Source organism: Kogia breviceps, chromosome 6 (assembly GCF_026419965.1).
Source record: "Kogia breviceps isolate mKogBre1 chromosome 6, mKogBre1 haplotype 1, whole genome shotgun sequence".
Taxonomy (NCBI): domain Eukaryota; kingdom Metazoa; phylum Chordata; class Mammalia; order Artiodactyla; family Physeteridae; genus Kogia; species Kogia breviceps.
The window spans coordinates 125627421-125652749 of NC_081315.1; the positions used below are offsets into that span (position 1 = coordinate 125627421).

The 25329-nt window shown below is 36.9% G+C and overlaps 1 protein-coding gene across 3 annotated transcripts in view; it reads left to right on the top strand.

The window, feature by feature from the left end:
- Positions 1-25011, top strand: part of SYNPO2 (synaptopodin 2) — a 171381-nt gene extending 146370 nt beyond the window's left edge. The window contains exon 5 of one of the 3 annotated variants that reach the window (XM_059066737.2): positions 20738-25011. In XM_059066737.2, coding sequence (XP_058922720.2) covers positions 20738-21280 — 543 coding nt within the window. In that variant the 3' untranslated portion in view covers positions 21281-25011. The remainder of the gene's footprint in view (positions 1-20737) is intronic. The other 2 variants (XM_067036575.1, XM_059066739.2) reach the window with 2 other exon arrangements.
- The last annotated feature ends 318 nt before the right edge of the window (positions 25012-25329 follow it).

Genomic DNA, 25329 nt, shown 5'->3' on the forward strand with positions numbered 1-25329 from the left:
CCAGGAACGATGTTAATTCTTTACATAAATTATAACAATAACTAACATTAACTGAGCACAAACTCTGGGCCCTGAATTGTGCCAAGTATCTTCATAGATTCTCTCTCCTTTTTTTAAAAAAAATGGATATATAATTGACATATAACATCATATTAGTTTCAGGTGTACAATAATGATTTCATACTCGTATATATTGAAAATTGATCATCACAATAGGTCTAATTAACATCCATCATCACACATAGTTTCAAGTTTCTTTTTCTTGTGATAAGAACTTTTAAGATCTACTCTCTTAGCAACTTTCAAGTATACAATTAGTATTGTTAACTATAGTCACGATGCTGTACATTACATCCCCAGCACTTATTTATCTGATAACCTCAAGTTTGTACCTTTAACCACCTTCACCCATTTTGCTCACCCATACCTCCACCCCACTGGCAACCACCATAGATTATCTTTTTTACTCAGTAGTCCTTATGAGATAGGTACCATCATAATCCTCAGTGTATAGTTTATAGATGGGATTCTGAGGCACAAAGAGGCTGAATATCTTGCCCAAGATCACATAGCATTAAGTAGTGGACTCTGGATTCAGTCTGGACCTACACCCTTAACCAATTACCCTGTGATCTCATTTACTCCTCAGAATTACCCTGAACGTGAAGGTATTATTATTATTTCCATTTCGTAGACGAGGTATCTGAAGCCCAGAGAGGCTAACCAACTTGTCTGGCAATCACTAAGCTTATCAAGTAGTGGGCTAGGGTTGGACTTACATACTTATCTGACATCCAAGCCCAGGCTCTCCCTTCAGTACCACAAGATTTCCACAGTCTCATTAGACCCCAGAATCCCACTCCCTGAGACCTATTAACTATGTGTTCAGCAAACCATCCACCAAGAGCCTACTCTACATATGCTTAATGCATGGCTTTGACCACTTGAGAGACATTAGAAAGGACCCTACTATCATTAGATTGCTCATAAAATTAGATGCTATGATAATACGTTGGAAGCGAAAACTCAGTCTCTGAAAAAGAAGCATCTGTTTTATAAGTAGAAATGATGGATTTGACAGTGATTTTGTATGAGTTCCCCAAATTCTTTCACTTATATCAGGGTGAAAAGGTGATATTCATGGGCTGGGGGTGGTGAGGAATGTCATTAAAAAAAAATAAAGCAAAATCAAAGGCTCTACATAAAAGGAAATACTCCCCTTGGCTTCATGCCTTTCCCGCTAAAAGTAATTCAGGGAACTTTCTTATCATAGTGAATCAGCACCCAGCTTGGTTTGCTACTAAACCAGTAATAACTTGAGATATTTCAACAGGAATATGTCTACACAGAATAATGCTGAGAGAATCACAGTTTTCAGTGTTTCAAAATATATCTTAAAAAGTAGTCGTCACTGGAATCTTAAGAGTTCCATGAAGTGTCTCCTGGCTGAGCTAGCATTCATCCTCGATATATGGATGAGGCAGCAAACCCTCCCTGCTGCAATGTCCTCAGTGGAAGGTTTCTCAACAGGTATTTCTGTTGAAAAGTTCCCAGAGAGGACATTTTTATACCTTATGTTCTTTCCAGTAGCTTTTTGTTTTGTTCTGTCTGCTTTAAACTATGTCTCATTGTCATTTTGGAAACATCTCCTAAAGAACTACTGTAATGGATTCTAAATGTGGGTATGAACATTCTCGACACTAGCTTCAAGGAGAGAAGATGTGAACTTCTGAGTTAATTGTAAAAAACCCTCATTATATTTGCAGAGCTTTACTGCCTTAATTTAAAATCATAGATCCACTAATACAGCGATAATTATGAGGACTTACTATATGCTAGGTGCCAGTCTAAAGACTTAACAAATTTTAACTTTTTTAGTCATCACAAAATGACTAGTGTTTGAAGAAGGTACTATTATCATTCTACTTTACAGATGAGGAAATACAGTAAAGAAAAGTTAAGAAGCTTGTCTAAAGTGATGGGGCTAAGACTCAAGACCCAACAGTCAGACTCCAGAGCTATTCTCTAATCACAAGGCTACATTACCTCACTTGATCACAAGAAGACAAAGGTCACATATGAAAAGAATTGCCCATCAGAGGTGACAACCTATACCTGTCTCAGGAATGACTCAAAAGTTACTTTATACCTTCCAAATCAAAGAAGGAAATGTTGAAAAAACTTCTTAGAGTTTGGTAGCCCCAAATGATAGACACTTGTGAACAGGTACAAGGGGAGGGAGAAAGGTGTCATTTTTATTTCCACCAGCCTATTTGCTTATAATGCAAATGGTAGGAGGAAGACTAACGTTTTGCTAGTTCCATTGAGTGAATACCCATGATGTGTTAGAATAAATTCCTCAAACACCCACTTCAAGCCATCATATATTACTACAGCTGTGCTAATTTACACCAGGTAAATTAAGGAAAAAAAGAATAGTGATGAGAAATTCCTCAAATTTTAGTAACAATAATGCAGAAAAATGTTCCTGCAAATATTTAAATTTAAAAATAAATTAATTAAAGCAATTATTTGATTTAGGGGAAGCATAAGGTAACCATTTTTTAAATGAAATTCACCTATGATTACGTGAGATAATGCACATAAACACCAAGTATACAGAGACAACATTTTGTAATGGGTAAGCGTGTGGACTTGGGCCAAAATGCCTGCAGCTGAATCCCAGGCTGCCTCTAGCTTGTTGGGAGACATTAGGCAAACGATTCAGCCTCTCTGTGTCTCAGTACCCTCTGCTATGTAATGGAGAAAATAATAGGTGTACCTCACGATTTGTGAAGATTAAACAAACCAATATGTGCGATGGGTATAAAACAGTGCCTCGTGCATAGAAAGCATTCAAAATATGTTAGCTCTTAATATTCTTATAAAGGGCACTCAATAAACAATAGCTACTATTTCATAAACTACCAAGGAGGGAAACACCCACAATGATTTAAAAAGTTCTTTTGTTTTCTCTGTTAATATGAATCCCAGTTTAAGGGATCTAAGAGAACTAAAATAGAAAAAGCGGCAGCAGCGTCTGTATAAATCTCATATTGACATGAAGAATAATATATCCCCAGGAGTCTTTTACTGAGACGTCTGTGTTTCTTCTCTACTGTTTTCTTTTTACTGAAGCTTTATTTGTCTGTATTCCTCTGTATTTAGCCTATTGGTCAATTTTTTTCTCTTTTGTCTTCATCTATTGTACTAGCATTGTTGTAGTGGTATACAAAGATGAGACCAGGATTCAAAAAGACTGGTACAATATTTTTTAAAAAAGAAACTTAATATCAGCTTTGAGACTCACTATAAAAGGACTGTGTTAAATTCAAAGTACCAATATTAAAGAAAATAAGTGTGGTGTATTTATCAATATAGAGAGAATTCTTATGGGGAAATGCTTGTAAAAGAAATATATTCTCAAAATAGAATAGCTGGTCTCCTGAGCAAGGTTCTAGTAGGACAGTGGAAGCTTAAGTAGGCCTATCACACAGAAAGTGGAACAGTTGGCAACCCAATCCCCGAAGCTACCCCAATTCAGGCCTGCAACAGTTGGGGCTCTGAGAGAACCTGGCTGGCCTCTGATGATGCAGCAGGCAGCTGTTCTTATCCCTCCTCCTCAACACTGTCCCAGGACGAAGGGTCAGCAACCTGGTCTTTGTAGAGTAATTGATCCCCTTGCCTGAGAAGCATGATCAGTTTCCAAAACCAGAAACAGTGAAACCTCGGTCTGAACAGAGCAAACTCCCAGCTCACAGCACAAGTGATGAAAAACAATTCTCAGAAGCTGAGTGACTGATGTAGGGAGGAACTTAAAATTCCAGCTGCCTTGCAGTCACAGGGAATTTCTGTGGGTTTACTGGTACTTCTAGAATTCTTCTGAGTCAGAAGCAGAAGTTAGGATGATCTTGAAGAGAGAAAAACCACAACAAGATGAGATTCTGAAAACTTCATCTGAATCTAAAATTGCTTTAGTTTCAAATACAGTTAAATTGACTTAGTTAAGTTTTCCTTTTGTGGCATTTAATTATACTTTTTCTTAAAAAGTGAAAAACAGCTAGGTTTCTTTCTTACATGGCATTAGTTCTTCTTTCTGCTAGCATATCTCAGTTTGATAAAGAAGTATTCACAAAACCATCCTCTAGAGCTAAAAATCACTAAGGAATTGGCTGGACTGATATAAATAAAATGATAATTTAAAGTATCATACCAACCCTTCCACAGTTGGAAGTTTCTTTCTTGTTTTAATTACACTCAGAGTTTATTGATGGTCTGGCCCACTGGACTACTTGTTAATGTTTATCAGATGGTGCCACTTATAATCCTTCATATAAACTCAATATGGGCTAAATAGATTTTGAATTCTACATTATGAAATGTCCAGCAAAATGTCACAATTCATTTCAGGTGGTATTACTGAAATTAAGAGCAAAGCAAAATATATCTCTTAGAACTTTTAATTTTAGTTTTTCACTTGAGTTCACCAACTATTTCCTTTATATACAGTGTTTTAGTGTGAGCAAACTATTGCTTTCACAGTATTTTTTTTTTGGCTTCACAGTATTCTAATATGCAGTTTTCCAACTTTTGTTCCCAGGGAAAAATTAAGATTCCCCTCACCCCAGAGAAATTATGATTTAGTAGCCCCTGGATGGGACCCAGGAATTTGTTTTTGTAACATACACCCCAGCTGATTCTGATGCTAATGGGTTGTGAACCGCACTTTGAAAACCAGTTTTCTAACACAAAAAACACTGAAGTCAACTTTATTCTTTAAAACCCATCAATAGTTTTCTAGTTCATTCAGTCTGGGACAGCCAGACTTGTAAACAGCACCTGCTTTCAAATGCTCTTGATGCCTTGTCTGAAGGGAACAGGCCCAGAAGTGCTGATCTTGACAGCTTTATTCTAAAAGCCCAGGAGGTGGCAGCAAACTCTCTTCCTGCTCAGAGAGTGCTTCACAGGCAACCATTCTAAAGCGTGTTGCAAATAATTTGCTTGAACAGTCTTTTAAATTTGTTTTTTAAATAGAGGAATAAAGATGTGATTTTATCTGACCCCCTGCTTCTAATCAAGTCTGAGAATAAATATTTCTAGGAATAGAATGATACAATTTTATCATCTAGAGAAGCGACTGTACAAAGTTCCCTGGCTGACTTTTCTTATCTCTGGGTAAAGGGATTGTATGACTTCCCTTGGCCGTAGGGCAGTAGAGTCTCTTATCTCCAATCAAAAATGTTCTTACTAATAACAAACTGAAATCTCCCTGGCAGTAATCAAAACATTCTTATTTTGGGATCTAGACTAAAGGAGAATTTTGAAGCACTTTGAATGCTAATTAGCTTTTTAAAATGGAAACAAGTATGATTGTAAAATCTTCAAAACTAAAAAGAAGTTCGTGCACTTTATGGATCACAGGGAAAGATCCCCAAATTTTTGTTTAACCTTAACATTAAGACAATCAGATGGTGTGCTGGACTGACAAAATGCAAAGTCAGTCAAGAGGTTGCTTAAACATTAGAAGAGCTAACAGAACAAAGGGACAGGTAGGCCCACTGAGTAGCAGCTTTGATCCTAACAGGAGTATTGTTTTCAGGCCTTTGACACACTAAAGTTTATTTCTAAAACAAAAAGGATGGTGATGTGTCTGGAAGTTCTGTAATATGAGATATATGCTTGTACATTTACCAGTGGGAGGAGAAAAGACGAAAAGGAGGTAGGAGAGCTGGATATTTGAGGAACCTTGGTATGGATGAGAGAGTAAAGGTCTCCATTGTGAAAAAGAAAAACAGGACTAGTGAATGGAAGTTACAAGACAGTAAATTTCAGTTTAATTTAAGAAAACTTCAGAAACTTGTGGGGAAGGAACTAACATATGTATTAGACATATAAAATGTATTAAGGGTCTTAATCCATGTATTTAATTTTCACAACGACCTTGTTTGGTGGAAATTATCCTCATTTTTTTTTTTTAATTGATAAGGAAACTGAAGCTCAGAGAGCTTAAGAAAATTGCCCAAAGTCACCCAGACAGTAAGGTGCAGACTCACCAGCTGAATCCAAGTTTATCTGTTTTCATAGCCTGTGCTTTTTCCATTGCAATGCCTATCAGGGGTGTTATAAAAGGAACTCCTATACCTCATGGAAGCTTGATTGCAGGATCTCTAAAATGCCTTCCATCTCTAAGATTTTATAATTCTCTATATAAATAGTTCCTTAAAAACATTTGGGTTTTAAGTGTTGTATTTTGATGCAGTTCAATGCTTTTTAAAAACCAAGGTCAGTTTAAAACCTGACAAGACAAAATATGTTTGTTCCTTACTACTTTAATTCCAGAATATTTGAAGAAAAAAATCTTAAAGACATCATTTTTCTAATGAGTCAAAAAGCAGAACTTAGGAGGTTAGAGAATAATTTTTCTTTCTTTGAAGCCCTGACTAGAAGATTTGCTTTGGTTCCAGTGTCTGTAAAGTGTGACTATAATTCCTCCTGTCTATTCTTGACACACGCACAGATACTTCCTGAGAATGGAGAGCATTCTGAAACTCAGAGAACCTCTAGTCCTAGGGCAGCCATTAGACACACTGGAGTAAAGTAAGAAAAGGGCTTGCAATTCTGTAAAGCAGAACTTCTGCTATTCTTTGCTTATCATTTCACCTGAATCACTAGATCTCCATCCTTTGCTCTTAAAATGCACATGTTCCATTTGATGAAATTATGTCAAATGTATTATGCATTCATACAAAAAGCAATTTTTTACAAAGAACCATTTAGTATTTACCTTCTTTGCTTTCACTATTCAACCTGTTTTGTTGTCTTTTTTTTTTTTCCAAACTTCTGTGATATTCTACCTACCACTGTCAACCACAGACAAAGTGAAAATCCTGTTTTGTGAATGGTGCATAGATGTTTAATTATCAGTGTGTCATGGGGATGCATTGCATTGTCAGACTTCATTTTGTCTCATCTAGACTTCATTTTTTTGCAAAAAATGCACTGGTCTAGACAACTAGTTGTAACATCAAAGTTGGATTTCATCTGGGACTATCTGACCCACAGTGAGAAATTGTAAGAGCTGCTTCCCCTACCCACACCTCCTTCAGGCTCTTTAAATGAAGGAATTGGGAGATAAGTCTCCTCCCAGCTAAAACGCACAAAAGCTCTAGCCTAGGTCACTAGCATGTATGATTCCAGGTGGTCAATCATCGCTGATCTATTAATTATATTTTAAAAGGGTCTTATCCTCATTAGATTTACCAATATTGAGAGAAGCAAGGTTAAGGACAAGAATGGAATGGGGGAACAACCATCAACTGGAAAAATCTAAATACCACTATCAGAAAGTGTCTCATAATATTTACAAAACAGATTTGAGAGGAACTTTTTGACTGGTATAAGTAAGGAATCTTTTTACAAATAGATAAGCTCTGGACATTTTTTTTCATCCCTTCCCCAGCATTTTTCTTTTCTTTAATGGAGAGTTGCTTAAGAACTTCAAACATACATCTTACTGAAGGATCTCTTCTCTTCTCTCAATCTCAAATGTATATTTATGATGGCCTAGACATGTTAGTACCTCCAGAATTTACCTTTTATATTAGGCTAAGACTATACAACCAAAGTGGCTTAGAGGGTTGATGAAGTGTTAGCTAGTTCATAAGCCTTTTGTTAATTCGTCTATGCATTTGTATGAATCAACACTGAAAGTGAAACAATTGTTTGGCAATTGGATAGTCAGTAGCTACCTAACATCATATCAAAATGAAGGTGAACTTGGGAATGAGGAATGGTCAGGGAAATAATTAGGAATGAGACCTTTTGAATAAATGAGTGGCCCACATAGAAAAATTTGCTGTAGTATTAATATGCAATGTTATGTCTAGATAATTACATATTGCCATTTTATAAGTGCATTAAGAAAGCTATGCCAATAGGAAAAGCTGTAATAACTAATGTCAAGGGCAAAATTAAATATTTGCTCTCTAATTTTGAAAGTTTGATAAGTAGACAAGCATCCTAATACCTTATGACACATCCCCTTGAACGATTAATGGAATTACATTTATACCTGGGATTAGTATTTTCAAGTAAAGTAAATGCTTCCTAATTTTGAAGAAATGTACCTGGGACACTTCTGATAAAATATGTTTCCGTATTTCCCATTTGCATTTGAAAAGCACACCATCAGGACCATCACTGTACACTCTGATTTAATCTATTTTCCCCCTTAGTGGGTTTTTTTTTTTTTTTTTTTTTTAGTTGTTTATTTTTGGCTAGTTTTGGGTCTTCGTTGCTGCGCATGGGCTTTCTCTAGTTGCGGCGAGAGGGGGCCACTCTTTGTTGCGGTGCGCGGGCTTCTTATTGCGGTGGCTTCTCCTGTTGCAGAGCACGGGCTCTAGGGCACGTGGGCTTCAGTAGTTGTGATGCGCAGACTCAGTAGTTGTGGCTCGTGGGCTCTAGAGTGCAGGATCAGTAGTTGTGGCACACGGGCTTAGTTGCTCCATGGAATGTGGGATCTTCCTGGACTAGGGCTTGAACCTTTGTCCCCTGAATTGGCAGGTGGATTCTTAACCACTGTGTCACCAGGTAAGCCCCCCTTAGTGGTCTTTTATCACTTCATTTGAAAAACCATCATTCATTTGAAACTCCCACTTACTTTATGGCGTTCTTGTGTCTCTAAAATGAATTGACATATATGAAATTATTGTGTAAATTCCCTCAAACAAGAAAGTTATCATTAAATAAAATGTACCATTTGTTCCAGAGAGATATGGTAAGGCAATTAAGCAAAATTTTTATCTACTCTGCACTTAAGAAAACAAGTTGGTGATTTCCCAGATGAAGAGTTATATTTTTTTATTCCTAATTTTAAACATCACTCTGGAGCTATGTTTTTGACAAAGGAAACATAAAAATGATTTGGCACTAAATCTTAAACTTCCATAAAATTTTTTTTTTTAGATTCCTATATATGCGTTAGCGTACGGTATTTGTTTTTCTCTCTGGCAGGAATAAAGATGTAGACATAGAGAATGGACTTGAAGACACGGGGTGGGAGGGGGAAGCTAGGGCGAGTTGAGAGTAGCATCAACATATATACAATCTCACATGTAAAATAGATAGCTAGTGGGAAGCAGCAGCATAGCACAGGGAGATCAGCTCGGTGCTCTGCAATGACCTAGAGGGGTGGGATAGGGAGGATGGGAGGGAGGCTCAAGAGGGAGGGGATATGGAGACATAGGTATGTATATGGCTGATTCACTTTATTGTACAACAGAAACTAACACAGTATAAATAAATAAATATTGAAAAAAAAATCTTAAACTTTCCAAGAACAGTAGGTTAAACATTTTCCCCAAGGCCCAGGATATGAATCAAAGGATCTATTTAATAAGCTTAAAAACATAATGGATAGAAGAACAGTTACAAAGATCAAGTAAGTCATTTTCTTCATGCTGTATCCTCTGCATCCTTATGAAATAATGTTACATGTTGTGTCGTTGTTGATGTGTCTGTCACTACCATTAACCAGCTTGGATTTTCCATTTTTTTAAAATGTTATAAGGAATTGTAACAGTAGGATTGCCTATAAAGCTGCCAGTAGGAAATTTGGAGAATGTTATCATGCAGAGGGCCCGAGCAGGGTTTGTTCTATAGCACCCACACATATCTTAAGAATTGTTCTTAATATCTTAACTGATAAAATTTTCCTCTGAGAAAGCCATTCTAGTTGGGAAATGAGTTTGCTTAAGGGATATTAGCTCCACTTCAAATAGCAGGCATATTAGCTATAAAAAATATCTCTTATCCCTACTTTCCTTCTAGGGATAAATGCACATTCATGGGAACTTTTCTTTTTGTGAATAAGGGAGGGAGGAGATGGTTGCCTGGATTTGTTTCAGGAAAGAAGGTGTTTAGAATATTATGGACAGCTAAAGCTATATTCACATAGTTAAACCATTTTAAATGGGTTTTATAATTTGTCATAAATATAATTCTAATTAGGGATATAGTATAAGTATTAATTTTATACTAATACACATGACTCTCTTTTATGAAGTGCTTTCTATATGCCAGGAACTGATAATTTTTCTCTACAAAAACCTCCCACAAGGTCAAAAATTCATTTATTTCATACAGGATCAGCATCCTTTATTTATTATGAAATTCTCTATAGAAATTGATGAGAGCTGAACTTTTGCTATCTATTATTCATTCTTTTCAATAGTGGGAAATCTATATAACTTTTACTGTTTAAATCTTCTGAGGAGAGAAAACTTCTTTGCAGAAAATATTTTGAAATGTGTTTAAAAGATTTTACTTTTATGTTCAAACCAAATTAGACTTTTATAAAAATACACTTAAGTAAGGCTTTTCCCCAAGAATTATAAAAAATTAAAATGGCAATTCCAGCTACTAAAATATAATAGTCTATATTAATAGGAGTATTTTCACAGATTATAATTTTGAGAGTGACATACTTCTTTTCTGAGGATAGAGGAAAATGAGAGGGTAAAAATTGCTGCTGTAGTAGTTTTTTTCCACTAACATATATAATGCCTTAAAACACATTACTCAGATAAAATTTTATTATCTATGGCCTTAATTCTCAATTTCCCTTTACAAAAATGAGCTGTGTGACTTCAGGTAAATCACCTAATTTCTATGCCTCAGTTTCCTTATTTGCAGAAATTGGGGATTATAGGATTGTTGGGGGGATTAAATGAGTTAATAGACAAAATGCTTATAACTGTGACTAGTACACAGTAAAAATTCTGTACACTTTAGTTATTGTTATCATTGCTTCTAAGATGAAAGGGACCACAGAAGTATTAAGTGTAGATTCCTGCCTAGAATCAGTCTTCATGACCTTAAATTAATGTGGTTATTTTTATTCTTCTATAACAGAAGGTTAAAAAAGATCAAGAAGTCTATACTTTGGCCCACCCAGAGCTAGCAGAGAGATGAGGTCAGTGGCGATGTTTCTGGCCAGCCCTGCTGCCGGCGTTCTGATGGGAGGGAGTCAGTGGCTGGCACAGCAATATCTGAGGCGTGCGGTGCTAATGCCACTTCAAAGGCAGCTCCCTCCTATTTTTATCCTAGGGCAGGAGCCTGCCTATGCAGTTGCCTCTTGAACAAAAGGTTCTGCCAGGTCTCTGACACCGTTTAAGGCCTCACAGACTCTTCTCACAATAATAAGAATAATCTGTTGTGCTACGTGGCATTTGATATATAAACACAATCTCTACTCTATCCATAATCGTGAAACAGTAGCCAGCATTCTTAACCGTTTTACAACCAAGGAAAGTAAGGCTAGGAGAGGTTGAATCATATGGGTAAAAAGAGGCAAAGTCAGGACTCCCAGGTCAGTGTGATGTCCAAATTCACATTCTTTCCAATATAACATGCTGGCTTCTATTGCCAGTTATAACTCTTAGCCTCTCTCACAAAGGGATTGCCTTCAAATCTAAAATAAAAATATTTTTAAGTTTATTGTTTTAGAACCAAAAATTTAATCTGATAGTTAATCTAAGATGAATTAAGATAAATGGTTAATGGCAAAGCCAAGATGAGAAGCTCTAGCTACAAGACATTATCTCTTATTTTGAAGTCTAAGTATGTTTATTTCATTCATGGAACTATTTAAGCAATGTATGGTTACTTGGCTACTTTTCTATTCAATAGTACAACTTATTAGTCCTGGTTATCTGCACTATTCTTAGCAAGCAGAATAATATTGCTGATTTCGGTTTAAAAAAAATGGACACTTCCATTTTTTAGATAAGAGACAGCTACAACACAATTTCCAAAAACTCTACTTCTTCCACCAGAAACATTTAAGGTTCACTTGAGAAGGCAGGGAATATGTGATAGAGACTGTCTTATTAAGAGACTAGAACAAAAATGACCTTAAAATTCTACTTATCCCCTTGACTACTTAATTGTATCTAAATTATATCAAGGGAGCATTTGTCCTATACTTAAAGATCTCTAGGTAATGGAATTCTATATCCCTATGGAGAACACTTCCTTCCAATGCTGACCTGCTTCCATTGTTAGAAAAATTGAAATTGAAAACTCTTTAGAGCTGGAAGTGCCCCTAAGAGATCAGATAGTAGAAACTGCTATTTCCTACGCCTTGCTTGCAATCTCACGATAAGTGGTAAATTAGCTTTCAGCTTTCTCTTCTCCAACTCTAACCCATACCAATTTCCATTATTTTTTTCTTCTTTGGTCTTTATTTTTAAATCTTACAAGTAGATTTTGGGCTGTCTTTAGGATTCATGAATCATTTTCTAAGACTTTTCTCATTTGGGGAATCAAAGCAGTTTAAAACCCTTACACTTCCACTGATCTAAATGCAAATCATTTATTTGAAGCATGTTAAAATCTTTTACCTGTTTAGAAAATTTGATTTTTCATAAACATTGATTAATCCTATCTGTTTTGCCAAATATGTCTTGGTGTGCATATTGGTGTGCACGTATTGGGGGTGGTGGGATGGGTCTATTTGTGAGTCCCTCATCACATGTAAATGACATGTGAGAAGGGCTACATCTTGGGACAGGACCAAAAAGTTTGGTGAAGATAACTGAATTTGCTGATTATGGCAGTCTGATATAGAAATTATTATTCATTCATTTCACAAATATTTACTAAACATCTACTTGGCAGGCACCGTTCTAGGTCATGGGATGTCTTAATGAATAAAACAATAACCCCTACTTTATTTATTTTTTTAAATTAAATTTTATTTTTTTTTATATACAGCAGGTTCTTATTAGTCATCAATTTTATACACATCAGTGTATACAGGTCAATCCCAATTGCCCAATTCAGCACACCACCATCCCCCCCACCACTTTCCCCCCTTGGTGTCCATACGTTTGTTCTCTACATCTGTGTCTCAATTTCTGCCCTGCAAACCAGTTCATCTGTACCATTTTTCTAGGTTCCACATATATGTGTTAATATACGATATTTGTTTTTCTCTTTCTGACTTACTTCACTCTGTATGACAGTCTCTAGATTCATCCACATCTCTACAAATGACCCAATTCCATTCCTTTTTATGGCTGAGTAATATTCCATTGTATATATGTACCACTTCTTCTTTATCCATTCGTTTGTCGATGGGCATTTAGGTTGCTTCCATGGCCTGGCTATTGTAAATAGTGCTGCAATGAACACTGGGGTACATATGTCTTTTAGAACTATAGTTTTCTCTGGGTATATGACCAGTAGTGGGATTGCTGGGTCATATGGTAATTCTATTTTTAGTTTTTTGAGGAACCTCCATACTGTTCTCCATAGTGGCTGTATCAATTTACATTCCTGCCAACAGTGCAAGAGGGTTCTCTTTTCTCCACACCCTCTCCAGCATTTGTTGTTTGTAGATTTTCTGATGATGCCCATTCTAACTGGTGTGAGGTGATACCTCATTGTAGTTTTTTTTTTTTTTTTTTTTTTTTGCGGTACGCGGGCCTCTCACTGCTGTGGCCTCTCCCGTTGCGGAGCACAGGCTCCGGATGCACAGGCTCAGCGGCCACGGCTCACGGGCCCAGCCGCTCTGCGGCACGTGGGATCTTCCCAGACCGGGACACGAACCCGTGTCCCCTGCATCGGCAGGCGGATTCTCAACCACTGTGCCACCAGGGAAGCCCTCATTGTAGTTTTGATTTGCATTTCTCTAATAATTAGTGATGTTGAGCAGCTTTTCATGTGCTTCTTGGTCATCTGTATGTCTTCTTTGGAGAAATGTCTATTTAGGTCTTCTGCCCATTTTTGGATTGGAATAACCCCTACTTTAGATGGAGCTAAATTCTAGTGGGGAGAAGCAGATAAACAAAATAATTAAATAAACATTTATTATGTTAGATAGGCATAAGCCTATAAAGCAGGGAAGGGGGACAGGTAATCTTGGGGGTGGGGGGAAGAGAGAGAGAGATTGAGAATAGCCAAATAGTGATCATAACATATCTGAGTAAGGCCTGAAGGAAATGAAGTAGGATCATCCTAATATCTGGAGTACTGTGCTCCAGGCAGAGCATCAGCGAGTATAAAGGTCCTGAGGCATGAGGGTACCTGATCTGTTCAAAGGATAGCAAAGAGGCCAGCACAGATGGAGCAAAGTGGGAGGGAGAGAACAGGAGGAGATGAAATCAGAGTATAAGGAGGGGTGAAACCAGCAGATTTTGTAGGGCCTTGTGGGTCAATGAAAGAACTTTGTTTCCTGTTGTGAAATGAGAAGCGATGACAGAGTTTTAAATAGAGGAGTAAGTGACATAATCTGACTTAGGTTTTAACAGGATTCTCAATATGGCTGCCGTATTGAGGCTAGACTAAAGGAGCAAGGGTGAACTGGGGACACTAATTAGGAGACTATAGCAATAATCCAGGCAAAAGAGTATGGTGGGTTAGCCCAGGATGGTACCAATGGAGATGGTAAGAAATAGTCAGATGCTGGATGTATTTTAAAGCTGACAGTTCAGGTGTGGAGTGTAAGAGATAGGGAGGAGTCAACAATCACTCCAAATATTTTAACCTGAGCAAATGGAAAACTGGCAGATGCCTGGTGCTTTCTTCTATTCATGTGCCCTTTCATGGACCTCAGCTTTGTAGAAGTTCTAATCAGTGATTTATAAGTTAAAAGAAATGCCATTTATTCCTGTTGGCTTTTATTGGAATCTGCTTATGATGAAGTATATGTTTGTGATGAATATTTACTGATCATGTGTGTTTAGAGAGAAAGGAGTCGAAGGAGTTGAAATAACATTTGTCAGCTGGAGATTCTCTACTGTGTATGTGTAAGCAGGATTTCAGCCAAGAGAATTTTTTAGCTTATAAGGTTTATGGTATGAAACAGTTTGAACTTCAAAACGTATATCACATTAAACTTCTTTGGCTTCTAGGGCTATTTGCATTGCTTTAGAATTCACTTCTTTGTCCTAGGTAAACCTCAGATGACCTTTCCTTTTTTTAAATGTCAAGTGTTTCCTGGCAGCTAAATTGGTTACTGGACAGTTTAACAAGGAAGCTCGCTAAGCTGCTTCATGAACAAGCTAAGTGGATAAGTCAAAATCTAATTGACATAAAAGATAGTTCATGTTTAGCGGAGAAAGGCCCCCCACTCCTCTGAGCTTTTCAGCTGACCTGAATGCAGGGTGCCCGGTGTCTCATCTTCAGAGAGAGCGAGTGCATCTCACATGATGTATTCCCTACTCACTGGCGCCTACTTGTGCTTGTGACAAATGGCAAGATGCCAGTATCAATTAATCCACACTTAAGATTTCAGTGACCCTTTCCAAAATTTCTAGCATCTCATTCCATTTAGTTTGCTTGGATTCAAATCTTTTTTTGAAAAGATATTTTTTCAAAGCAATTGCATTGCAAGTACAGTGTCATATGTATTTGATTAAGAACCCTGACATGAGACTGCCTGAGTTCAACTCCCCCCACCCCAGCACTTTTTAGCTTTCTACCTTGGTGAAGTTACTTACCCTCTTTAAGTGTCACTGTCCTCATCTGGAAAATAGGGATCTTAAAAAGTGCCTACTTTATGGGGTTGTTATGAGGAATATATGAAATATTCTATGCAAAGCAATTAGCACCTGCCACTGGGCACACAGTAAGTGATCTACTAGTGTTGGCTATTGCTGTAGGCAGAAGCAGGAAAATGCTTCCTTTGTGTTTATCCTTTTGATGGGAATACATAACACTAGGTGATTCGTGAGTTCAGTGTGAATATTTGCAGCCTTTACTGCATGCATTTTATTGGACCAGCTCAAGACTGACATGTACTCTCATGGCTTCAACACTTAAATGGCACACTGGTCTACATACACAGAGACTGTTGTTCTACGTGCGATATTAACTATGCCACCTGCCAGATGACACGGCCCCTCAGTCAGTTTGAATGATACCTTCATGGGTTTGCTTTTGGTGATTGTGTTTCTGTAAGTACATCTACTTAAGGAGATCAAGACATTATACCTGCATTAGTTTTATCTAACAAACTGGGGGGAAAAGGATGCAGAAAACTTGAGGGAATGAACACCACAGGTGTTATTTTCCCTTCGTTGGAAAAGTGAAGAAGAGCATCAGGTGGTGAAGGTGCCCCGCGAGAGCCTGGAATATGGGAAGGAATGGCTGGAGAGGAGTATAAGTAGATGTAGTTTATGTTACCAGGATAAATGGGGTAAAGTTATGGGAGGAAAAGTTTGGTTCAATATATGGAAGACGTTCTCAACGCTTAGAGCTTAAGGACTGCCTGAGATGCCCTGGAAATGAGTGAGGCCCCTTCTCTAGGGCAAGGCCTGGGTGCGGTATAAGGTTTCAACTTTTAAGACTATTTGAAGTTGTTAGATAAATTTCTTGAAATTAATTAGTAGAAAAAAACACATTTCATTCTATTTTTAACCTATATTTCATTTTAAAAAGAAAAATAAGAGAAAGAACTATATGCTCTACTGAAAATGATAATGTTATATAACAGAATATTCAAGAGGAAGTTTCCCCCAAGGCCCTCAAATATAAGAGATGCTGCACACTGAAGTGAGATTCCAGATTAAAACATAGACTTTACAAAGAAAATAGTAGACATGAGTGTCCCTGGTGTGTTTACAGAATAGCAAACCACTTCCACAATTCTTGAACTCCTTAGGTCCAGGTTATTAAAGGGGGTCAGAGTCTGGTAAGGAGAGAGGATTTTGTGAGGAGGAATTCTGGAATGCTGCAGATCAAGGTGAGTGTTTGGAGTAGGTGGAGTTGGGGGGCCCTACCCTCTCACCCCCAGCCTTGTGAGAAAAGAGTTTCAAAGTGGCTTCTTAGGGAACTTGATCCGAGATGTCAGCATGCGGATGGATGGGAGGTCAGAGTGGGTGGGCCGCAGTCAGTCTGACTCCCTCCCAGGATATCTACAGGGTGAGAGATGGTCTGAAAAACTGTTTTGGCAAAGAACCAGGAAATCTGCTGCTGCACTCCCAAAGGCAAATGATGTGAGCGTTCCCCATGGACCAGAGCAGGCCAGGAGTAAGGAAGAGCTGGATGGGGTCGTCTTGGGGCCTCTCCAAGGGTGCAAACAGACCCTAGTAGCTACAACAGTAGGTAGACAGCTTTCTAGGGGGTGCAGATTGAGTTACAAGTTAACCCCTAGAATTGAGATGAATTGGCATGAACCGAGGACTACAGACGAGATATCTGATAGGAATAAGAATCTTCAAATATCCCTTGAAAGTTTTCTTCTCTGGGCCTCCCTGGCTCTGAGAGTGAAAAGCCAGAATATGATGTTACCAAATCAAGTAAAAATTTCTTTCTGCTCTTTTTTTCTCTATCCTTTCACTTTAACCCCAGGGGGCTGGAAGTCAGGGTTATCAAGCTAGGAGAGGAAGAGGAAGAAAGCATGAAGAAGCCAACCACAGTGCCTTCCCTGAAGGAAGGTGATCCTCCTGAAATGGGCCGCAGTTGGGGAGGGAGAGGAGATTTAACTCTAAGAGGAGATTGGAGTTTGTTATTCCAGTGGCTGGAATATTCTATGTTGAAATAAAGTGGTTTGGGTAACTTAAGGTAATGATAGGACTAGTCCTGAAAGGAAGCAGAATGTCACAGGACCTGCTAAGTTTTCATCAAGCAGCAGTGAAAAAATTTCTTTCATTAAAAAAACTTAAAGGGTAGGAGGAGACAAAAAGAAATAAGCATTTTGATGACACATCATACATAATAATACACAAAAAATAACCAATTTAACATACTGGTTACAGTTAAGTGCTCTCATATGAAAACTAAATTCTTTTGATAATAATACAACCCAACATAGAAACTCCAACCCAGAATCTAACCCATGTGTGGCTAGGATTCTACCATCAGACATTCAAGCTCCAAAACAGAAGAAACACTTCTGTTATTTTCAGGTCCCTTTGGTCATTTCTGGTTCAGGATAGATCACATAGCTTCATTTAGCCAGCCAAGCAGAGAACAGCATGAGCCTTGGGACAGAGATTGACAGAAGGAAATAGCACCAAAGAACAAGATGTGAAAATTGCTTTGGGGAAATATGTTAGAATTAGGGTTTTGGGTGCAGGCAGAGACTAGAGGCCTGCAATATTTTTGGCATGAACAGAAACAAAAATGTACCTAAAGAACTATTTATTTATACCACAGTTGCATCTCTAACCTAAGATAATTTGTAATTTTATTCTATTGTTAGCATTTAAAGGAGCATGAAGTCACATTTGGCAGTCTGAGGAGAATACAGAAGAGCAATTGTCATTTTGTTCATTGAGGTCATTGCACTCTTCCTTTACAACCTGCACTGCTGCTATATTTGGCATATGTCTATTCTACATGAGACTTTTCTTAAAAGCTGCAATGCTATTTTAAATTTCTCTTCAGAAAACTGTGACTTACTCTTGCAACATTATACTTCAAAGTTTTACTCTTTCTCCCCACATTCAACTGATTAATGTTTTTTGCTTTAGCTGAAAAACAATCCCTGATGTCTTTGTTTTTAGAGTATCATTCAACAGTGTTTTGAACTTTTACATTTCTGTTAAGATTCCATTCTTCTGAAGATTTCCCAACTAAGTGGGTAGAACAAAGACCAGAAAATAAAGTTCTCTCTTTCATCCAGTGTTTTGCATGCCCTATCACTGAGGTGTATGCCTTCACATTGTACTTAATACTTCCAAATATATTGATAATTACTTATTTTTCCAGTTATTAGCCAGTGATGTTAGTTACCTGTATGTATATTCAGGAGCCTCTCCTATATTTCTGTGGAGACCTGAGTCTTTTTGTTGCCATCCTTTAAGTCTCTATTGTTTTAAAGACCAGACTAAAGCAGGTGCTGTATCTGATGGAAAACAGCTATCATTGGAATGTGAAAAGCGTCCCAGGGACTCTATAGACCAATGTTGTTCTCTTTCTTCCAGAGGTAAGGACAAGAGGGAGATACAGACACATACTGTGGGACAGAAGAGCTAATTCCTCTTTATAATGCTGAATGTTAATACTTCTCACAGTGTACAAAACTGGCTATTGGTCCTGTCAAGATAGGTAGAGTCTCTTCTCTAAATTGACCTCTGATTGACTAACTCACAATTGCAGAGCTAAAAACTGTACTGGATTGTATGCTTCCTGAGGAGAGGGACTTTATCTGAAGCATCTTTGTATCTTTAGCTCATGGGAAAGTGCCTAGAAACATTAGGTATTCAATAAAATTTTTATTAAATGAATAAATGAACGAAAACAATGCACTAACAATGTGGAATAGAAACCAAGTCCTTAAATAGTGACTTACTGGATTTAGATTAAGAGAAGGAGATTAATGAAAACAAGTTTTTGCTAAAAGTCAACTATTATTACTAAAGTTTTTTTTTTTTTCTTTTGGCTGCGTCCCTTGAGGGATCTTAGTTCCCCCACCAGGGATCCAACCCGGGCCCCATGCAGTGAAAGTGCTGAGTTCTAACCAGTGGACTGCCAGGAAGTTTCGCCATTATTGCTAAAGTTTTAACGACTGAAAAGAATCAAGATTCATTATATTGACTCCCTTATTCTTTATATGCAAACCAACATTGAACCACCTACCTTCTTTGTGTGCCTAATGGAATAACAACAACAGAAATACCTAAACATTTTAATCTGAGGCATTTTGTCCAAATCCAGGTGTTGCTATTCATTTTAAATTTAAGAACTTGATTAAGAAAGAAAAGCTGTCGAAACCATTTATAGAATCTGAACACATTTTTAAGCATGGCAATACTTTTTGTTCAAGAAACACAATGTTATGATACTTCCAAGTTGACTCATTTCTCTTAAGTGTGCCTTTGATACTTTTTGCCAGGAGTTTGTTTAAGGGTCTCATGCAAATGGGAATGTGTGAGAATATAATGTATATAACCAGACTTCAAGGTCCCTGGAAATACAGAATGGTAAAAAGAGAATAGAAGAGCTTTCAGTAAGTTATATTTCTGCATATTAGACAAACTGAACATTTAGCATACACAAGGGAATATTTCAGGGACACACACTCTCAAGGAAATAAGGAATGTAATACACATAAAAGGAACCAAAGCACAAATGAAACACGTGGCTGAAATGTTTCCTTCAAGACATGGGCAATACACCACACTCAGGAAATAAAGATCAATGTGATTTTCACGAATGTATAAAAAGAATTTGGCTGGAAAAAAGGCAATCTACTCCATCAGACCAGTAACATTGAATACATCTAAGTAGTTTTTCTTTGTTTTTGCTATATTCAGTGGATCAATATAACATATTAGAAGTCACTTGGGAAAAGTACAAAGCCCAGTAGCTCATGGTCTGTTTCCAGAGTTATCAGTATGTTAAGTTTATTTGGTATCAGGAAAACAGGATTAGAATGAGGGTGGGCTGTGGCTATAGATATGAATATGAAGAGTGCAGACAGAAGTAAGGGTGGCTCCCAGTGATGACAGGGCACCTGCCATGGTGGTTATGCCTAAGAAAGATGGTAGCAATTGGAGCTATGGGTTCAGAAAAGGAGAGCAAGGAGGAGGTCCTAAATGAGGGCCAAGTCCCAGACCAGCGCTAATACTACACCGGGTAGAGGCAGCCTATCTTGGCTTTAGGACTAAGCATTGTGGTGATTTGATTTTTATAGTGCTTACTAATGGTGTGGAGAATACATTGGAATGACAGTTAATCAGTATAAACCAACATGAATGAGATATATTAACATTTTCATTATTTCTAGCAGAGTGGACGCTCTCTTTCTCTTCCTGGAAGACCAGTCCCACCCACCATCTCTACAACATCTCCTTGGGTATACCAGCCTGCTTATAGCTACTCTAGCAAACCAACTGATGGGCTAGAGGAAGCAAACAAGAGACTAACTCCTGGGGAAGCAGCGGCCAAGTCTTCTTTTGGTTTACTGGATGATGCCTTCAGACCCAGAAACATTCAGGAATCCATTGTGGCAAATGTGGTCTCAGCAGCTCGGAGGAAGGTGCTTCCAGGGCCGTCTGAGGATTGGAATGAAAGACTGTCCTATGTCCCTCAAACCCAGAAGGCCAATATGGGCTCATTTGGAAGGCAAGAGTATAATGTTGCATTCCTACCCAATAATAGTATGCCCACCAACTCCCAACATGGTTCACAGGTGCCATATGCATATTATAGGCAGCCTTCCAGAAATGATTCTGAAATAATGTCCATGGAGACCAGGTCTGATCACTGTGTTTCAGTAACCAATTGCAACTATAACCCACACCCAAGGGGATGGAGACGCCAAACATGAAAGTTAGAAGAACTGATCATGTGCCACCTATAATTTTTTTTTAATGTTTCTTTGCAGTGGTTTTGACTTTTCCAACAGATTTAGATTCACTTTTGATCTTGGTTTGTTCTAATAGGTCATTTATCTGAGTTTGTGTGTGTGTGTGTGTGTGTGTGTGTGTGTGTGTGTGTATGCACATGTGAGTGTGAATCACTTCCTTCTCTGCAGATGCATAGAGAATTTATTTGAAGAAAAATTCATTTTCTGTGCTGATGGCACTTATATGTAATTCATAATCTTAATTCCATTTATTTCATTAATATGGAGTAGTCTAGGAAACTAAGCTCTCTCAATTAAAATGAAATTAAGTATTTTCTTATATGTGCCTTAGTCTAGGATGGAATTAATGAAATATGGTATGCTAATTGTCATTAGCAGTAACAGCAAGAATATAACACTGGAGAATTTTTCAATGGGGATATGCCAATAAGTAGTAATTACATAAAAAGGATTTCCTTGGTGTTATTTTAAGCATTTCTCTGAAATATATTTTAAAATCTGATAAAATTTGTTTTTTGGAATTGAAATATAGATGTTCTCAGAAAGAAATAAATATTTGAGAGTAAGACAATTATACATTTCAGACGGATTTTTGAAGTAAATGGGGTAATATGTGGGGAACAGAAAGATTTAGGTACAGGATTTATTTTTAATCTACTTAAAGCCAGTAGCCTGAGACAGGAATAGATTCTGGGTTCAGGCGTTCTCATTTGTCAAATGAGAATATCAGATTATTTAATCTCTTATATCCTTAACAGCGCTGATATTCTGAGTTTCTCTCATTTGTAGAATGACCCTTGATGCATTATTCCTTTTTATTGCTCATCATATAAATATCAGATTAAGTTTAGGAGCGGATGAGGTCACTGGTGTCACTACATGTATCATTAAAGGTCCAAGAGGAATTGTTGGGCAGCAGGTTTTGTGCTATGTGTTACGTGGAGTGAGGGTTGATGTGAAGAAAAAAAGCTGTTAGTGGATTTAAGGAAGTGGTAGAGGATGTGTCTGTTATTATGCAAATGCAGGTCATGACCATTTATTTAGTTACAGAAAGCATGCCACAGAAGCCTATGCAACAAGTGGTGCTTCTTTAGAAAGACATCATAAGGATGTTCAAAGGAAGTTAAACAGTTGCTTGGACAATTCCATGACCCATGCCTTGTTAGCATGACCATGAGACAATCAGTCAAACACCTGCTCCTCACTGCCTTACCCACAAAGTATTAAATACAAGGAAATTCAAAGTATTTTACATCATAAACAAGTATTGAGCACATTTTAAAATGAAAACATCTTGAGTGTTCAAAACTTTCTTAGATTTCTAAATATGATTATTTTGTTTTGTTTTACTTTTTTTGACTCTTGAATTTATCATTATGATTGTCTCTTTCACAGAATAAATTTTTTTTTTTTTTTTTTTTTTTTTTTTTTTTTTTTTTTTACATTACGCGGGCCTCTCACTGTTGTGGCCTCTCCCGCTGCGGAGCATGTGGGATCCTCCCAGACCAGGGCTCGAACCCGCGTCCCCTGCATAGGCAGGTGGACCCTCAACCACTGCACCACCAGGGAAGCCCAAATAAAATTTTTAAAAATTGCCAGGATACAAGTAATCCCTTATGTTGGAAACAAAGAAATCACAGTACTGTGAAGATTTCTTCACTGTGAAGAAATCACAGTAAATTCTATGGGTAATGGAATCACCCAGATACTAATTTGTTCAGTTATTAAGAAGAGTACTTTCTAAAGTTATATTGTTAAATTATCTTAAATTGATACAGAATTAATGCTCTCAAATTATAAGATATAGTTATTGATTCCTAAAGAGTTCCTATGGAATATTAAAAAAATAATGTCTGGTATATTGATTAATCTGTCAGGAATTCTCAGGAATCCCCACATAAAAATTCTTATAGTGGTCCAGTTATTCTAGATGTCAATGTTTTAAGATATGCAGAATTTAGCAGAAAAGATTTTGTGTGACAGGATCATATCCTATTTTGTTGCTTTCTTTTATGAAGCTAGAAGTTATTTCCTTTACTCCTTAGATTTTAGATACTTCAATTCCAGAAGTTGATATACATTATATTATTCACTAAAACTTTCACTAGACTCAAAATAGAGAGAAGCAGACATTTTAAACTTAAATATTATTGTAAAACAGCCATCTCCCTCTTTGAATGCACTAGATCAAAATAATCATTGTATTAAGCTATTTGAATTTATTCTAGACATCAAGAAAATGACAGTACGTGGCAGGAAAGTTATGCATTTTTCATTCACAAGAAAATGAATGTCTCATATTTTTATTAGAAGTCAATGTTTCAAGAATTCATACTTTGCAGATATAATTCTGAAAAGCAGAAGTGCCATTGTCAAATCATCACAAAAGGTATGGGTATTTATCTCCAGTTTACTCAAAAAGGAGTAAAGTTAGATTGCTTACACTCAAGCTAATGTTTGAGCTAAGGTTGCCATGCTGATATCTGATTCTTTTTGAGAATACCTAGATAACTACTGTTCTCACAAAAATAAAATCAGTTTGTCTTATATTCCACATAATAGCCTTTTTAGAGAAGAGCTGTTGCTTTGTAAATATATACCACATGTGTTGTAAGACATTTTTCTACTAGTAGCAGTCACATAGGTAGAAAGAGTTCTGTTCTACCATGGATTAAAAAGTATTCTCTAAAAGTACACTAATTTGGCACCTCCTTTCCATCTTGAGTTTAAATATATCATTGCATGTGTGTGAAGTGTCTGTTATTAAGATGATTTAAATACTGTGCTGTATTTTAAGTTTTATAACTGCACAATTCTAGTCCATTTATCTCTGAATATGTCTCATGTTTTGGCCCCATCACGCACAATGGAAAGGACTACACAGTGAGGGCTCAAGCATATACATCTATATATTAATCAATTGAAACTTTGGATAAAAAATATATCAAATAGGCTCAGTTATTATAATTAGAGAGGAACTGTAGAAATGTTTGTTTTTAAGAGAAAGTAGATTTTCACATTTGATTTCTTTTTAAAGTAGAAGTATCTACACTGTCCCCACCTTTTCTACTAAAATAGACTATGTTCTCCCGCTTTTTAGCTTAACATTTCCACCTTTGTTTTTCCCAATAGACTGTATTTGAAAGATGCATACTGAAAATCAAAATGGTATTAGTAATAAAAATTAACTTGAAAATCAGCTTAAACAGCCTTTTCATTTTTCCTTATAAAAAATTGTTTTGAAATAAGTCTTCACTCCAAAGATTTAACCTTATCTACTACATATTTTTAAATTTTAGTTTCTACTGTATCAGCTTCCAGACACATCAAAAGGATTTCATGCTGGTTGGCAACATTTTAGCTGTAACATTTAAAAACTTAAAAAAAAAATTTACCTCAAAATATGATCAATTTCACATGTAAGTTAAGACGTTTTGGATCCATATTTTAATATTAGAATATTATTCTTTATTAATTTAATATTATTCTCTATTAATTCTTTCTTTCATAGTATTGAAAATCAGTCCTAAGCACAAGCATAGCCATTGATAATATGACTTGATAATGTGTTGGTTGCATTTCTAAAACCACCCTGGACTCAGAGAATCTATCATGTTTGTCATTCCAGGGCTTCAGATCCCTCACCTCGATTAAACTGAAGGTTTCATTATAATAAAGCATATTTAAGCAAAGCTTTTAAAAAAATGACTTTGGATCTTCCTACATACTATTAAAACCATCAGCTGGAATGTGAGCTCCCTGGTCAGTGATATTATGTAGCACAGCTTTTTGATACTTCTTTTTTTTTTTTTTTTAAATTATGGATGAAATGGCTGTTTTTGGCATTCTGATAAAAACATATTTTTTAAAGGGCTAGCACTTGAAACATTCTTTAAAAATGAGGGCACTATCCTGTCTGTCAACTTAAAGAAAAACACACAACATAGAGTTGTGAGTTTAAGTTTTATTCAGGGTCTTACTGAGAACTACAGCCAGGAAGACAGTCTCTC